Source organism: Zingiber officinale, chromosome 6B (assembly GCF_018446385.1).
Source record: "Zingiber officinale cultivar Zhangliang chromosome 6B, Zo_v1.1, whole genome shotgun sequence".
NCBI classification, from domain to species: Eukaryota; Viridiplantae; Streptophyta; class Magnoliopsida; order Zingiberales; family Zingiberaceae; genus Zingiber; species Zingiber officinale.
In genome coordinates this window covers 20533397-20551896 of record NC_055996.1, presented here as the reverse complement: position 1 = coordinate 20551896, position 18500 = coordinate 20533397, and the positions used below count along the sequence as shown (strand labels likewise).

Here is an 18500-nt window from a genome sequence, read left to right as displayed (position 1 = left end):
GTGGAAGAAGATGGCCAACATTTTGCAAAACTTTTTTGGCCTTTGGCACTAGTTATTATGCACACATATCAAGGAATTTCTATTATTGCATCTAATGATTTTCTTAATCAACTTTAACTTACCCAAACAAATACAATGCACAAAATAAGATGAGTAAATAGCGGAAACATTCTCCATGACGAGGCATTCCTTTCAAAGATGAGGGAAAGTGCAGAAGATTGCAGTGCTGCGAAGAAGCACATCACGGCGTTCATGGTGAGTCTGGCTGGGTAGATCTCACAGATGGATGCCTGAGAATACTCATGATTAACATAACGTAGTAATTAAAAGGGAAGTGACAACACAAGGGACACCATTGATGCAATACCTGAAGAACAAGCGATACATTGCATGCAAAATAGCCGAATAACATAAGAGCAGAGCCTTTAAGCCAGGCATCGCCTTTCTCAGGACTTTCGAAATGAAGTTGGATCATAGGTGAAGTAACAAAGGCCCCCAAAAAAATGACCTTTCCAAAATGTGAAGATTAGGGCACCAGTGATGCAGAAGATGGCCCCTGCAAGCTTGGCCCACCCTCTTACAATCTTCAAGTTGAGATTTTCCATCCTGAGCAAAAAAAAGACCAAATATAGAATGATATTTGAATGAACTAAATTCACTGTAAAATTACTTGGAATTAATATCTGAATCAACCTCAGTACAATTGCCAATAAGAAAGTAAAAGCAGGAATGGCATTGCCCAAGGCACTGGCAACAGTTGGAGAAATGAGATGGAGTCCAACGTAGTATACATTTTGCTGAATTGTTATACCCAACATAGCAAGAATGAATATTTTTAGCATGACACCAAATGAGAAGCTGGGTCTTCGATTCCTACAACCATGAGATGAGTTTAAAATCATTCAATTTGTAGTCATATATCTTATTCTCAACAATTCTAATGAGACATGCTCCTTGAACCTTTCGAGCACATAAGCAAGAGGAGCCAAGATGAGCATGGCAATAAGGTGCCTGTACACTACGAAGACAAGTGCACTTAGTCCTTGTCCTAATGCAAGCTTGCCGAGGATGCTGGATCCAGCATACGCAAACTGGGACACAATCATATAGAAGTATGGAGCACATGCTTTCATAGAGGCCATGATCTCCTCACCAAATTGTTTGTGACAGTTTTTATTGTCCTTGGTTCTTTATAAAGGAAGAAAATCATATTGATTCTATCAAACAAACAAGTCTAAGATAGACAAATTCTTTGAAAGCTAGGAATAGAAAAAAGATGAGAGAAAAGCAGGCAAACAAGTGCCAACAAGCTACATCAGACTCCTCTATCTGTTGTATCATTTTCTCCAGCAAACAGACAAATAAATCATCTCGTCAACAAGATGAAGACGACTAGGGAGAAAAGTAGGCAAACAAGTGCACTTTATTCTCGTCGACTAGGGTTTCTGGAATTGAACAAGAAGAAGAAACCAGGCATACCTTTGCTATCAATCTCGTCGACATGGCTCTCCTGACCTTTGATTTTGATGCTGAACCATTTTTTGATGAAGGCCTTAGACCATGACAGCTGCTCCCAAGAAAGTGAGGAAAGAAAACATGCCCAAATTGAATATGGTTCAAAAAGGAACATGATTTCCAAGGAAACCAAGCTCTGCATTTTAAGAAAGAAGTTCACTTAAAATAGTTGTTTTTAGTTAACTTGTGAACTAAAAAAGTCTTATCATCGTCTAATTCTTGTTAGCCATCTCTGCTCACTATTGAATATGGATCTGATAGAGAAATTCAAAAAATATGAACAATTGAATGCTTTCGCTTAATCAACATGAGAAGATGTAAATTACCTCTAGGATTGATGGTGCATATGGTGTTCTTTTCAAGACTTTTAGTCACTCTGCAAACATGTCAAGAGTTTGAAGATGGACAAGAAGATTAATTTACCATGAAACAAATAATATAAAGCCGAAATAAATAAATGCTTAGGACATATTTGAAGGAAAACATCAAATAGCAAAAGATGAGATTATACTATGTATAGCCAGCCGTGGTTATATTTCTTCAAATTTATTAACATATAAAGCAGTGGTATTCAAATTGTTCACACATGCTATTAGTCTGCCAAGAACATCATCAAATTTTAGTAATTCTTTTGCAACTTTAACAGAAGCATCAATTGCTTTAGAACTTAGTTGTATTTTTCCTTCTCATGAATACATCAAGTAAATTAGTTGTGTTTTAGAACTGTGGGAAACAACACCCAAGGTGAGACATGCATAAGACTTACAGAAAAGACATACTGTGGTTGCAGAGCAATCATCTAGTAGAAATCAATTCACTAACAATTATTGAATTGAATCAGAGATGTAAACCAGAGACACGCAGGTCACTCTAGAATAATCATTAACAGTGGTTGAACTGAAGACAAGATGTAAACCAGAGAGACAGAGGGGAAAAAAATGCAGGCAATGATTTGAATGGCATCCGGGCATCTGTAAATTTCCAGAAAACCAGATGTATTGATCACAATAGAACAAATTAATGAGCAAACAATGAGCTACCTCAATGTCATCAGCAAGGTCACTGCCATGAGAAGGAAAGGATCCCATACTTTGGCCATTTTTATTCCAAAGTGATATCTTTTTATCGTCACCAGCACTAGCAACCACTAGGTCTGCACGAACAAAGATTAAACTTTAGTAAGATTTTTCCACCGTAAAAGTCAGCCACCATCCGCTGGATTAACAAAATTAACTAAGTTATACAAGATACAAAATAAACTTGAATGATGAGTCAAGGGAAAATTAAATTCTGACGGCACTAGGCAAGGATGAAACATGCCCTTATACAATTCGAATAGTGTAGATCCAAGGCAAAGCAACAAATTTCCAAGAGAAGTAAAAAATGCAGATACACAGTTTCCTAGTAATTTTGCTTCAGAGAGTAACGCATCCCAGACTATCAGGGGGAAAAAAAGAGAGGCTAAAATCGAGCAAACAAAACCCTCCGACACAAGCATAACAGAAATGCATAGCAAAGAGGAAGCAAACAGATAGTGCAATATAAAACGAGGCGGGAAAGCGTTTTTACTGGTGTGGTTCCACTTGACGGAGTTGATTTGAGATCCGGGGGAAGGCGTGTAGCTGAGGGTGCAGGGATCGCCGGCATCCACCGTGACGTCGAAGAGCTTGACGGTGTCGCTGCCGCAAGTGGCGAGAAGCGAAACTGATGAATCCACGAACCGCATCTCTCGATTTCTCCTCGCCAGATCCACACAGCAACGGACAGTCCACTAGGGTTAAAAATTGGGGAGGAAGACGAGAACTGAGAACATACCCCATGGGAGGAGTTGACCCATGCTGCTCCCATGCTGTAAGAAAGAAAAGCCATCATAACCGCAAGCTCGAACAAGACACCGGCTTCTAGACATAGACGAGCTTCCTTACGTACCAATTCGATGGGGGAAATCGAGAAGGGGCTCTTTTCGTAGAAGACCTCGATGGACTAGGAGCCCTCGCTGTCTGGACGGCACCCGACGAGGGCCGGATCGGGGGTGCGTTGAGATGCAGAGACGACGAACCAGTAGAAGACGACGGCAAAGAGCCCGGATGCGGTTATAAAGCCGAGGAGGAAGGCCACGGGGAAGGGGGATCGGCCGAGGAAGCTTCAGCCCCGCGTCAGCCCGATCCGCGGCGACATGTAGCCCCAAAAGCCCCTAGAGCGCATCCCTAAAAGGAGGATGCGGAGGATTAGGGTTTCGCGAGGAGAAGCCGAAAAGAGAGCGCGCTAAGAAAGTCCGCCGGAATTTTGGTTCATAGACACCGGTTTTAAAAACCGCGGTTAAAATCGATGTCTATTAATGAAAAAAAGGAGCTCATAGACATCGGCTAAAAAAATTGATGTCTATGAGCGAAAATCTACGCTCATAGACATCGATTTTTGGAAAAACTGGTGTAAAATACTCAAAGACATCGGTTTTTGCTTAAAACCGTTGTTGTTCCACCGATGTCTATGAGGGTTTTTCTTGTAGTGCTAGATTACTAGGACACAATTTTCATTCTATAATCAACAACACACCATATAAATAATATCATTTCCCAACTTATCGGGCCTATTGATTTATTTAACTAAATAACACCCTTTGATAAATTAAAGAAATGAATATTGAGTATATGTGCTTGTTATTATATCATGATTAAGAGCATATACTTCCATAATAACAAATGTCTTGTTCTTTTATGCAGTAAGTATAAAAAGAACTTACCTTAAATGGTCCTGCTCAATACACTCAAAGTGCACTAGTGTAATTTTATAGTCAAGATAAACTAATACCAAATTACACCACGACTATTCCAATGGTTTGTTCCTATCCATCTTAGTTGTGAGCTACTGTTTATAATTTATAAGAAATTGATAACATGATCTTCTGTGTGTGACACCACACACCATGTTATCTACAATATAAATTAATTGAACAACTACACTTAGCATATAAATATAGACATTTGACCAATATGATTCTTTATTTCAAAATAAATGTTTACAAAAAGCTAGGCTTTTTGTATACACTCTAACACTGGGGTGCCTTCGTGGGGCTCCAGGAATTTATCCCAGAAGTCTTTAGCGGAGTCGTAGCTTCCGATCCGATTTACCTCCTGGGGCGGCAGAACGCTGAGCAAGTGAAATTCCGCCTTTCCGTTGGCCACGAAATTGGCTTACTCCTTCTTCGTCCAGTTGTATTCTTCTTTGTCTTTTGGCGCTGCATATCCATATTTCATTATTAAAAGTATATCAAATTCAATCTTAAATAATACCTTCATTTGGCATTTCCACATAGTGAAGTCTCCGTCGAACTTCGGGGGATGAATGTTCGCATCGGCTGTCATCTTGATCTTTGTGCTTCAGTCGACGGTTAGTCCTTCTGAGGCTGTCGGGCTCTGATACCACTTGCTGGTGCAACGGGGCGGGTAAGAGGGTGGTGAATTGCCTGAAAAATAAAAGAGTATACCCTTCTCAAGACTTTCAACTCAAAAGAAAAAATGCAACTGTAATCAAGTAAACTAAAAGAAAAAGACTCAGCAATTTACTTGGTTACAACCAAGAAGGTTGTTAATTCAAGGCAGTAGAAAAAACTCTGAAAGTTCTCCTTCTCTGAAGGCGAAGAAGTCTTTTACACACTAGAAGCTTAAAACTATTGCTAGAAATGAATACAGAGTTGAATACTTGATTGATATCTCATTCCTAGGTCCAGGGGTCCTTTTAAAGCCCCTGGAAAGTCTATCCTGTAGGTCGAAGGTGCCTCCAACTGAGGTCCAAGGCGCCTCAGTTCGGGTGAATGGATAGAACTCTATCCGGTCGACAACGGTCGTTTTGTCCAAGGCTGAGACGCCTCAAACAAGCATGAAGGTGCCTCCAAGGTGGAGGCGCCTCCAATACTTGATGAAGGCGCCTCCAAGGTGGAGGCGCCTCTAATATTTGATGAAAGCGCCTTGAGCTTCATTTCCATCTTGCTTTCTCCTTTGTTTTGACTTTTGAAGCTTCACGTATTTGGGTGATTTCGGTCAACCGAAATAGGATTTACTCGAACCCAATTTTCGGCATTTTCCTCGAGCAGTCGTCCGTCCCGGCTTTACATCCCTCGAACGTCGTGCACGTTCTTCTCGTCCACCGGTGTACTCTTCCGCAGCTCTTTCGTCTTTCGGGCGCCCCGAGCCCGTCGGCTCCCTTCTCATGCCGTCCTTCTCGCTAGCTGCGTCTTCCGCTCGACTTTCTGCGCTCCTAAACTCCTGCACACTTAGACACAAGGATCAAATAATAAACATGACCTAACCTAACTTAGTTGATCACATAAAATAATTACGGTCCAATAATAATTTCTTGTATGCGTGCATTTTTAGAGTTTAATTGGATCGTATTCATATACACCGAACTAATTACAGCGCGGCACTCCTGATTATGTAGCAAATTGAAGTTCATTCTTAGTGTTCACAAATTCAAGTTTAATTTCCAAATATATATATATATATGAAATGTATATATATCGTGTTGGACCCGGCCTTGGGACAGGTCACGTAAACAAACCGCTACGTGTTTTAATATTAGGAAATATAATTAGAATCAACTATATGATGAACATATGTAGCTATATAAGCACAGCATCTCGGTGATTGTACTTCATCTTTGCTTCGGCGTTCAAATGACTGCCAAGACTGTCATCTTTCTTTTTCCTCCTCCTCCTCTTCGTCTTCACGTCGCCACCGGTGGCCATGGCTCGCCGGACTAGGTTCTTGCACTTGAACTTCTACCTGCACGAGATCAACCCCGGCGTGCCCAACTCGACGATGATCTTCGTTGTGAATGAGCACCGGAGCAGCGGCTTCGGCAGTGTGTTGATCTTTGACAACGTTTTCCGGGTGGGGGTGCAGCCAGACTCCCCCTTGCTTGGCCGGGAGCAGGGCCTCGGCGTCGGCTCAAATTTGCAAGTCTACTCCGGCATAACGGCCTTGGAGTTCATCTTCACCACCGGCAGGTAATTAAAAGTTAAGAACATAAAAAAAAATAAACAAATGATTTCTGGAAGAATTTAACAGTTTGAACCGATCGATCGAAAAGGTACAACGGGAGTTCGTTCGCTGTGTTCGGGACGGTGACAGGCGGGGCCATATCAGACCGGACCATCATCGGCGGCACGGGGAGATTTCGGATGGCAAGAGGTTACATTTTGGGCAGGGTGGCTGCCACCACCAACACGACCACGACTTGGGAGATGAACGCCTATATTGCGGCCCATCGATCCTAGACATTAATTAATTTAACTAACTAATTAATTAATTAATTAATTAATCTCGTAATAAATTCTTTACTCGATGTTAGTCATTATATTTAATCAATGTTAATGATCAACCTTGCTTGTTAGGGATCTTGAGGGCGATCGACCTTTGACGCGTAAGCTAAGTCAAGACATGTATCCCTTTCAAATAAATAAATGTCGCTCCTTACATTGAATCGGCCAGATACATTAAATTAATTGTTTGTTGCTTACAATTTTTTTTTCTTTTCAAAATTAGATTTGGATGCACTGTGGTAGAAAAATACGATGATATTATGGACAAAAATATTTCCTATGAGGTTACCTAGATGCTGATGACATCAATCATTATTATTGTCTCAATCATTCATTCTTCTTTTACCATATTAATTTCAAAAGATAAGTTCAAATAATAAAATAACAATCAAATCTTATATATATCTTTTTAGGTCATTGAGTTATATTTTTTACTATAGCATTATTTATGATTAAATAAATTTTATCTTATTTTATTATTATTAATTAAGATTTTTTATCTTCCTCTTCCTCATTTGATGTGCTTCTTTATCATAGTTTCACATCGCCTAATTTGAACATTTATTGTACGTCTAAGTACATGCTTGTACTATCTTAAATGTGTCTCTTGAAATTTTTTCTCAATAAATGCAACTCCGACTTTCTATCTAATGCTCTCATTTATTATTCCGTCTATCCTCGTATATATATATGTCCAAACATCCAGTTTAACATCCTCATTTCTACAACTCTCATGTTCTACTCGCGTGATCGTCATGACCCAACATTTAGCTTCATATAATATAGTAGATCTAACTGCGATTTTATAGAACTTTCCTTTTAATTTTAGAGGTACTTTACAATCATATAAAACGTCTGGCATTCTCCTCTATTTCAATCATCCTGCTTGTATTGTATGTAAGACGCATCTCTCAATCCTTCCACCGTTTTACAAAAATGATCCTAAATATTTAATGTTCTCAGCTCCCAACAACTTGGCATCTCCTATCTTAATAATATTGCTAAGACATAAATTCCATATATTATGTTTTTATTCTACTAAACCTAAAACATTTTCCTTCTAGTGTTTTCCACCAAGATTCTAGTTTAGCATTTACTCCTTCATGTGTTCATCTACCAAAATGATATCATCTACAAACAACATGCACCATGGTATTGTTAGTGTAAGCCCTAAGAGACAATCAAGAGTTGATTGATTAGGGCATATTGCATCATATTTCATTAATAAAAGGTAAAGGTTATGGTTATTATATTATTTACTTCAGATTTATGCCAGACGAATAAGTATAATAATATCCTAGGATAGTAAGTTAATATTAGTGCGTTAAGACTAGCATGTAGCATGTCCTAGGTTAGTAGTATATATATATAATACTACTCTAAATTATTCTCGGTCAAGCACTAATATACAAGGACAATATTAGTGTTGGTCCCTTTGGAGGCCGGCAAGAGGGGAAGGGTGAATTTCCATTGGGATTTTCGAGCCGCAAAAATCATTTTTTGCGTTGTGGAAACCTCGAAATCCCATGCCACCGAATCCGTGCGAAGATTAAAAGAATAAAAATTTCGTGTACATGTTTTTCTATCCTAGATCTACATTAGATCTACATGGTTAAGAGATTACCCTTGTAGCAAAGCCCTTCGCAAATCCCGCTCATCCAAAAGTTGTCGGATCTCGAGTGTGTTCAAGTGGGCACACCTCTATACGTATCCACACGAACAATAGAGATGGAGAAAACACTTAGAGTGTGCTAGCACTCTAAAGGTGTTCGGCCAAGGAGAAGGAGAGGGAGAGAAGAAGAAGCAAGGAGGAATAATAATGATCGATCATCAAAATAAGAGTAAAAAATGGCTTAAGTATTTTCATCTAATGAAAATACTTAATGCTCATTAACATCATTAATGAGCCTCATTAATGAGCCTTAATGAATATTTAATGAATATTCATTCTTCATTAAATGACCATTTTGAAACTCATTCGAAATTTGAATCTAAAATTCAAATTGAATTCCATTTATCATTGAATTCAAAATTCCTGACAGCCTCTATGTAAAAGCTCCCCCGCATGAATACAAGAGATCATGGCCTCTACCTATTTCAAGCTGCCTTAAAGATAAATGGTTCCCCTCTAGGTGGTTGGATAGATACTGAACTTTGCCATAAATTAATCGAAGCTCTATATAGGGTTAACTAGTTCATGCCCAAAATAATGTCAAACTCCAGTATTTACAACACAATAAGGTATGCTTGCGATATTCTTCTACAATTGGAGCTTCACATTTTTCACTAAACCAGTAGATAACATCACTTCTCCCAAGGGCACCGTAATCCTAAATCCCAATTCCATACTCCCACATAAGATTCCTAATCGCTTCACAAACGATTCGGATATAAATGAGTGTATAGGTCCAAAATCTAGCAAGACATAAGTGGCTATGCCCGCTATAATTATCCTACCTATGACAATAATACCATCATATCCCATACAAAAGTTCTTAACCTACTACATCACATTCTTGAAAATCCTCCTTCAAATTGTGAGCCTAATTTGGTACATATAAATCAATAAAATTTGATCCTAAGCCATTATAAGTTCTTAATCTTACTCCCTAATAGTTCTAAAATTTTAGAATATACAACCTAACCACTCATCAATCCGAGTTTACCTTGACGATAATCCTTGCATTTTAACTTAGCACTCCAAATAGTATGACAATATAAAGTGTTGAATTTAACTGAAATACCTGTGATAAGAGTAGTATCTGGCTTTGCCTACTCGGTATGAATTGCAAAAACCTGACCAGTCGTGGGTTGCCTCAACTTAGGGCACCCAGTAGCTTTGTGCCATCTTCCCCACATTTGAAGCATTTACTCGATCCCCACATGCACTTGCCAAAATGATAGCGGTTGCACTCCTTGCATAATGGTTTTTCACTTGATTTTGGGGCATCTGCCTTCGAAGGTTGCCATTTCTGCCGTTCTTGAGGCTTTTGCGGTCACTACAAGAAAAACCCTCATAGACATCAGTGGAACAACAACAGTTTTAAGCAAAAATCGATGTCTTTGAGTATTTTACACCGATTTTTCCAAAAACCGGTGTCTATGAGCGCAGATTTTCGCTCATAGACATCGGCTTTTTTAGTCGATGTCTATGAGCGCCTTTTTTTCATTAATAGATACCGATTTTAACCACGGTTTTTAAAACCGGTGTCTATGAACCAAAATTCTGGCGGACTTTCTTAGCGCCCTTTCTTTTGGGTTTCTCCTCGCCCACCGTAAATCGAAACCCTAATCCTCCGACATCCTCCTTTTAGGAGTTACCATTTGAAAGACGAGTAATGGATCTCGACGGCGATGTGGACGGCGGCTGTCGTCGGCGCTGTCACGGTCTACTGGTTCGTGTGGATGAAGCAACCAGCCAATTTATCTCCCCAATTTTGAACAATTCGACATGGAGAAATTAGCACTCCTCTTCCTTTGATCCCATCTCTCGCTCCCTCTTCCCCTTTCTTTTGTTCCTTTTCATTCCGTTGATCTGTTGGCCAGATGAAGAAAGGCCGAGTTCTGGTGGAGCCGGCGGCGGCAGTAGCGGAGACGCGGTTCCGCGGCGTGCGCAAGCGGCCGTGGGGGCGGTTCGTGGCCGAGATCAGGGACCCCTAGAAGAAGGTCAGGGTGTGGCTCGGAACCTTCGACTCGGCCGAGGCTGCCGCCCTAGCCTACGACTCCGCCGCTCGCACGTTCCGTAGTTCCAAGGCCAAGACCAACTTTCCCCTCGCCGCCACCGCTGCTGCGTCTCCCACCCCTACTCCTGCATTCCGCTGCCCTCCCTCCGCCCGATTTCCCTTCTGCGACGACCACCATGACCCCCCGCCGTCCTCTCTGCAACGGCCGACGTCGAGCAGCCACAGCAGCACCGTGGAGTACTTCGCCAGGCCACGTCTTCCTGCGCCTGCGTTCGCGACGCTGAGCCGCCGATGTGTGTCGTAGCTAGAGAAGAAGGCCAAACCACTTCCCCAGAGAATTCCAGACAATGACGAAAACTGCCACAGTGACTGCGGGTCATCGGCCTCCGTCGTTGACGACGAGCGTGACATCGCTTCCACATACCGACATACACTTCCGTTTGATCTTAACCTTCTCCCTTCCCGCGATGACGACATCCAAGCCACGATTCTCTGCTTTTGACATCCTGATCACACGAATCCGTTTGTTTCCTTATCTCTTTAGCACTATCGATCGTTGCGCTTTCTTACATGCTCGCCATTTTATATATTTATGCCAGTGATTTCATTTGATCAAAATGCATATTAGCGGTATCTAATTAAATTGTTCTATCTGATCTTCTTTGATTTATGTTGAACTAGAAAACTTTGACTATTGAGTTGGATCTACCATATATAAATAATATAGTAGTGAAATCTCTCTTAAGAACTGAATTCCACCCACGAAGAAGAAATGACTGAAGAACAATCAAGTTTATAGTTATTCCTTCAATCTTCTTTTAGATTATTTAATCTGAACAGTTAGCTACATGAAGGTAGAGGAAAAAACTAGGACAGTATGATGAGGTGCACCGAGAATATTCATACTTTTTTTGGCAATTTTTGCCAAGGACTGTTGCCTGAGGATTCACTTGGCTTTCTATATTTTAGTTTAGTTGTTCAGGACATTAGGTGAGTGTGATTATTAGTTCAGCCTCTTGATGAATCTTGCTTAGTTGCTTTTATTGTTCCTCAAATACTTGTCTGATGCCCATATTTTTTAAGTTAGAATCGCTTCTTCCAATTGTATGGTTTGAATAATTTGTTTCTATATCTTCTCTTGTATGTATTGATCCTTCACCAAGTTTGTGGTATTACACAACCTTGTTAATTTTTTTTTGCTATGATGGCTTGCAGTTTTTTACTTTGATTATTGAATTAGGATATAAGGCAGTGTGAGTTTTTCAGCCCTGCAGTAAAGTAGAATGTGTTAGGATCGATGGTCGCGGCTAGAGAGGGGGGGGGTGTGAATAGCCGTCCCAAATCGTTCGTTTCTTTCTACAAATCTAGTTAGCGCAGCGGAAATACAATAATAGAAACGAGAACGAGAAGATCAAACCTTAGACGCAGCGATGTAACGAGGTTCGGAGATGAAACTCCTACTCCTCGGCGTGTCTGTAAGGTGGACGAAGCCTATCAATCCGTCGGTGGATGAAACCCCGGATAACCGGCTAATATGAACTCCTTCTGGGTGGAGAAACCTCACCACAAAGTCTTTGCAACAGCAAAACAGAGGAGTACAACAATAGAGGAAACAAACAAGAACAATAGAAATTGTAAACACACTTGCTTGCCTTCTCGTCGGAGTCCGTTGATGAAGCAGCAGCTTCACGGCTCCAACAGCTAGAAAACCAGCACGAAGCTCACGCGAAGCTTCAGCAAACCGAGAGCTCAGCAAAGCTCAAATTGCAGTAAGGAGGAAGAGCAAGAACTACTTTTGTAGAGGCCCTATACCTCGATATATATCCTGCGAAGAAGAAGACACATAAACTAGCCGTTGTGTCGCAACGGCTAGGGCCTGGACCGATCAGGCACACTCCTGATCGGTCCAGGAGTGTTCTGATCGGTCTTGGGGACCGATCAGGCTAAGCCTGGACCGATCAGGCTATGTCCTGATCAGTCCAGGAGGAGTCTGATCGGTCCCTGGACCGATCAGCCTTTCTCCTTCTTCTTCTTCTGTTTGCTTTCTGATCGGTCTCCAGACCGATCAGATAATCCACAGAAGCATTCTGTTTGGTTACTGATCGGTCACCAGACCGATCAGCCGAGCTACCGAGCTACCGAGCTACCGAGCCCTCTCTGACCTAGTCCGGAGAACGAGCTGCCAAGCCCTCTCCGACTTCGTCCGGTCCAGAGAATGAGCTACCGAGCTACCGAGCTACCGAGCTTCCGAGCTACGAGCTACCGAGCCCTCTCCGACTCCATCCGGTCCAAAGAATGAGCTACCGAGCCCTCTCTGACCTAGTCCGGAGAGCGAGCTACCAAGCTACGAGCTACCGAGCTACCGAGCTACCGGGCTACCGAGCTACCGAGCCCTCTCCGACTCCATCCGTTCCAGAGAACGAGCTACCGAGCCCTCTCTGACCTAGTCCGGAGAGCGAGCTGCCAAGCTACGAGCTACCGAGCTACCGAGCTACCGAGCCCTCTCTGACTTCCCATGCCAAGCTTCCATACTTGGACTTCTCCCGTGCCAAGCTCCCTGCTTGGACTTTTCCGTGCCAAGTCTCCATACTTGGACTTTTCTCGTGCCAAGCTCCCTGCTTGGACTTTTCACCAGATGTCTGGTCAACCTTGACCTATCTGGATTTCCCTTGCCTGGCTTCACTCACCGGGACTTTCCAACTGCCTAGCTTCACTCACCAGGACTTTCCAACTGCCTGGCTTCACTCACCAGGACTTTCCATCTGCCTGGCTTCACTCACCAGGACTTCCAAACTGCCTAGCTTCACTCACTAGGTCTTTCCCCTGCCTGGCTTCACTCACCAGGACTTTCACTTTCACCTAGCTTCACTCACTAGGATTTTCACCTGGCTTTACTCACCAGGATTTCCCGACTGCCTGGCTTCACTCACCAGGACTTTTCGAACTACCTGGCTTCACTCATCAGGACTTCCAAGCTGCCTAGCTTCACTCACTAGGTCTTTCCCCTGCCTGGCTTCACTCACCAGGACTTTCACTTTCACCTAGCTTCACTCACTAGGATTTTCACCTGGCTTTACTCACCAGGATTTCCCGACTGCCTGGCTTCACTCACCAGGACTTTCCGAACTGCCTGGCTTCACTCACCAGGACTTTCCGAACTGCCTGGTTTCACTCACCAGGACTTTCCAAACTGCCTAACATCCCAGTTAGGACTTCCCAGTCAAGTATCCGGTCAACCTTGACATACTTGACTCTTCTTCATCCAACCTGATCAGACCCTGATCAGTATCTCTCCGCATGGATAACTGTACATGCATTGTCCATGTCTACATGTCTTTCTGTATTGTCAAACATCGAAACCATGACCAAGGTTTACGCTTGGTCAACTAGGTCAACCTTGACCTACTGGAAATTGCACCAACAGAATGAATGTGATTTATTCAGTAGGTTGCTTGCCTAATTACTACTTGCCTATAGGAAAACTAAATCAGCGATTAAAGGTGATTAATCATCTCTAGTTTAAGCCATTTTGTTCTTCAAAGAAAGTATCTTTCTTCTAGTGCTCTGTCAAGCAAATGAAACATTTAATAAGAGTATTGATACAGGCATTGACAATGAGAAGGCAGTCAAGCTTTATGAAGTTCCACTCGTCAAATTCTTGGAGCAGAAATAGCTTTGTCATTTGGGTGGTAAGTTCCTTAAATCCAAAATTTTGTATGAACTTTTAATACACTAGGAAAAGCATACAAGAATCTCTAGCAACATAAGACTCCTTATCAAAGGTAACACCTAACTCCAGTTTATGGATGATAGGTGTAAATGCTCTTTGCCTAAATGATCTTATAGAGCCTAGGAATGTATCTTACTTGTTTCCTTTATTAATATCGTCACATCACATTATGCAGACTTATTTCCTTCGTCAGTTTGGAAAGTCGGTCGTACGGGCTGACTACCTTACCCTTCGTCAAGGTTTTATCTTGGTATGCTTGAAGTTTTAGAGACATTTTTATATTTGATATCTTGTTCATTAGTGATGTTGGCTTCATGAGTATAAAGGCCAGAGGTTAGACTCATGGAGTGTGATAATGCATGAGTATAGGATAAAACCTTTATTTGTTAGTTGCCTTTGGGCTTGCCATAGATTGCCATCTTAAATTAATACAAATGCATGCCTGCTTTACTTTGGGAGTGTTTCCAGATAAAATCTTGTCTTTCTAACTCGCTTAATTTATTCTTCATGGGGGGAAAAAAAAGGAAGAAGGAATCACTTTTGGTTAGGTTGTAATTGGGCTCTGAAGCCAATCACTTACATCTTATGGTTACAGTTTCTCCTTTGAAGATAAAAACATTGCATTATAATCTTTATTTCTAAGAAATTTTTTAGTAGTACTTTAAACAAGTCTTCAGTATTTATAGTATGACTAGCATCATTTATTCTTCTAGCGGCTACCAGTGTAGCCACTTCATATGATTTGCTAACTTAATATCTAAAGTGCTACTCAAATCTTTATTGAGTACAACTTGACAAACTAAGCACCATTAATGTCTATGCTCCATTATGTTCTAGCTTGATGGAGAGAAGTAGAATAAATAGTTATAGACTTCAATATTCATCCCAAATTACCTATCTGTTATTTTATGTATGGGATTTGTATCTGATGTAATTTTACTCTTGGTATTAATAATATAATTCCTTATTCTTAGTTGAGTTTCAATTGTTAGAGATGTGTAGCTTTTGTTGTTTGGTGCAGATGTTCAATACAGTTTATGTAAATACTAACTTGACGCGGTTGTTTCTTTCTTGTTGGTTTGCATACCAAGTTTGTTAGCACCTAGCCCATGCCCTGTGCTTTTACTAGTCTTGCTTTTGCAGATCAAATTACTGGGTCTCTTGGTACAGTCAACTCTTAATGGTTCAACATCTAATCTTGCGGACTCCTCAGGCTGACCCTATACCACATTGTTTTCTGGCTAGTCTGCGGCAGTGCCTGGGTTCCATCCTTCTGGTTAGACATTCCTACATAAACTTTATTAACATATTCATGTGAAATTTTGCTTGTATGTGGAATTTTGATTACGGTTTGTAAAAAAATAGGTGGTCTTCAAGGATTGCATAATATTCATGGAAGCTTCAACCTGCCAAATGTGCCAGGTTCGCTTGCATCCAGAGAGGCCGCAATGGGTGTTGTACCATCAGGTGGTGTTCAACAACCAGGAGGAAGCATTCCTAGTGGACGGTTCTCATCAAACAATCTTTTGGTTGCATTATCTTAGGTCTGGCATGAGTTTATTTCCACATTACTTCACTGCATCATATGGTCCTTTGAATGTGTTTTATAGTATTGATTCTGGATTTTTTTTCATGCAGATGCCTCATGGCTCTGGTGTCACAAATAGAGGGGGTATTAATGTTGTTGGAAATCATGCTTTTAGTAGTAGTAATATTAATGAAGTCACTGGGTCAATAACTGGTATTTCCTCAAGTTCAGCTTCTGGGAATCGTAGTTCTGCTCCTGGTTTGGGAGTTTCTCCGGTATTGGGTAATGTAGGGCCAAGACTTACAAGCTCTGTAGGCAACATTGTTGGCAGTGGTAACATGGGAAGAAGCATCAGTTCTGGAGGATTATCTCTGCCTGGAGGATATTCAGGATACCAAGATGGCATCAGAGGTAGTACAATAAATAGTATATCTCTTCATCAGAGGTAGCTTTGTTCTTCTATGCTTCCTTCACTGGATTTGTTGTGTAGTCATATTTCTTTGTTCAACCATTATCATGCCTAGTAAGTTGTTGTATGATGCTGTCGGTTCTTATCAATCTGTACACTTGAATTAGAAGGAGCAAATTATCTATGTTATATTCTAAGCAGCATATACTAAGTGTCATATATGAAAGTTTTAGATTCTATGTTATATTCGTTATCTTCCACAGCAGCCTTTAAAAACTCAGTATTCTATTTTATTTGATACATGTACACATTTGTTTTAGTTATTTGACATATGTGGATTTATGTGTTTTTACAGTTTACAAATCTCAAGTACTCCAGAGTTGAAATTGATGAAGTGCGGTTCGAGTGGGTTGAATGCATGCTAGATTACATTTGAAGTGCGGTTCTACCTTGATGTGTTAAAAGAATGTTCTACCTTGATTTTGATATCTATTAGCTAGCTTTTGATGTAAAAAGAATGTTTGGGTATTTTATGGATATTGTTGTAAGAATATTATTTATATAATTTGTGAATATTTGTGTATTTTATGGATATTATTGAATGAAGAATATTTGTATAATTTGTGAATATTTGTGTATTTTTTTTTGTTATTGTCGGTTTTTCATTGTTTCGGAAATCAAATTGTGCTGTTAAAAAATATACATATTACATAGGTTTTGCACCGCTGTAAGACCGGTGTTATTAACTAATATTACATCGATCATTTACCGCTGCCAAAACTGGTGTTATTAACATACAATATTACATCGGTTTTACACCGTTGATGAAACAGTGTCGTTAAGTGATACTACACCGGTTAATAACCGATTCGAAGACCGGTGTCGTTAAGTGATACTACATCGGTTTTAACCCGATGTCTAAAATGACAGACTTTTAACATCGGCTTTATAGACATCGGTCAAAAATGAAATAGACACCGGTGGAAAACCGATGTCTATGAAGGTTTTTGTTGTAGTGGGTCCTCCAAATGGCTTCTTGTTCTGCTGCTACTGCTGTGGATACTGCATCTTTCTCAGCATCTCAAAATCAATATACTTCAGTGCTTGGTATGCCCGAAAGGCCCCAGTAATAACAGGAGAGTACTTCATCAAGTCCGCCATCAAGATGTCATGATGAATAGTAGGCCACAACCCATCCAAGAAGTGTATCAGTTTTTCCTCAGCATCATTGGCAATTAAAGGCACAAAGTGGCATCCCCTGTCTAACTTTTGAACATATTCAGCAACATATAAATCTCCCTGTTGAAGGCCCATGAACTCTTTCTTTACTCGAACCCATACATCTGATGTGAAGTACTTCTCATAGAATATCTTCTTGAACCCCTCCCAAGTCAAGGTGTTCAGGTCGACTAACTTCTTTGCTCCTTTCCACCACAAAGAGACATCCTCTTTTAACAAATAGGTAGTGTAATGCACCCTATCTGCATCTGTCATATCCATAAACTTGAATATTACCTCTAAAGATCTAATCCATCCCTCCACTACGAATGAGTCTGTAGTACCAGAGAAATTCTTGGGGTGCATCCTCCTGAAGCGCTCATATATCGCTTCAGGTCGAACCCTGCGAGCAACTTCAGCGTGCTGCTCCAATAATCGTGCAATACCTTTTAGCATACGAGTGCCAGCGTTCAGGGGTGAAGAGGGAGGAGGTGTCTGAAGCCCTCAATCCTCAATGTGAAGGTATGACGATGTCTCCTCATGCCCCTCCTCTCTATTTCTCCTTACGTACTGTCTCAGTGGCATCTCTGTTCATGGTAAAAAACAAGCACATATTCCACATATATTTTATTTATTTATTTATTTTATTATTATTATTATTATTATTATTTGAAGGAAATATCAATTAATTTTTAAATTCCTCAGTGTAAGCAATAAAATAAGAAAAAAAATAAAAGAATCTAACTTTAAATTTAGAGACTTGGGGCTTGGCTTCACAAGTTTCTCACAAATTGATAAATGTACAACTAAAATATAATGTAGGATCATTTTTAACTAGTTCAAATTTGATTTTAAAAGCAGTTTTATATTTTATATTATATGCATTTGTAACATATATATAATTGTATCTGGTATCTACTGTATTTCTATGCAATACATATAATATAAGTATTATTTGGACATTATGGTTTCTCAAAAAAGAGAATAATTTGGACAAATTATTTGATAGAAATGTCTAGTCCAAACAAATTAATTAACTAATTTTATAATTTACGCATGATATACGATCAGTTTGGGTGTTACTGGTTTAACAT

At 40.4% G+C, this 18500-nt stretch overlaps 2 protein-coding genes and 1 long non-coding RNA gene across 3 annotated transcripts; 2 read left to right on the top strand and 1 right to left on the bottom strand.

Moving 5' to 3' along the window:
- Positions 1-608: 608 nt before the first annotated feature.
- Positions 609-3311, bottom strand: LOC121989983 (protein NEDD1-like). The gene is made up of 3 exons (XM_042544269.1): positions 3085-3311; positions 2556-2668; positions 609-873 (listed from the first exon to the last, which is right to left on the bottom strand). Exons 1-3 carry the CDS (start codon positions 3239-3241, stop codon positions 667-669), a joined length of 477 nt encoding a protein of 158 aa, XP_042400203.1. The 5' UTR covers positions 3242-3311; the 3' UTR covers positions 609-666.
- Positions 3312-6260: 2949 nt separating this feature from the next.
- On the top strand, positions 6261-6999 carry LOC121989982 (dirigent protein 22-like). Its single transcript, XM_042544268.1, has 2 exons — positions 6261-6523; positions 6607-6999. Exons 1-2 carry the CDS (start codon positions 6261-6263, stop codon positions 6791-6793), a joined length of 450 nt encoding a protein of 149 aa, XP_042400202.1. The 3' UTR covers positions 6794-6999.
- An 8476-nt stretch (positions 7000-15475) lies between these two features.
- Positions 15476-16025, top strand: LOC121989981. Its single transcript, XR_006114386.1, has 3 exons — positions 15476-15527; positions 15617-15795; positions 15890-16025. It is a non-coding gene; the product is annotated as an uncharacterized LOC121989981 (long non-coding RNA).
- The last annotated feature ends 2475 nt before the right edge of the window (positions 16026-18500 follow it).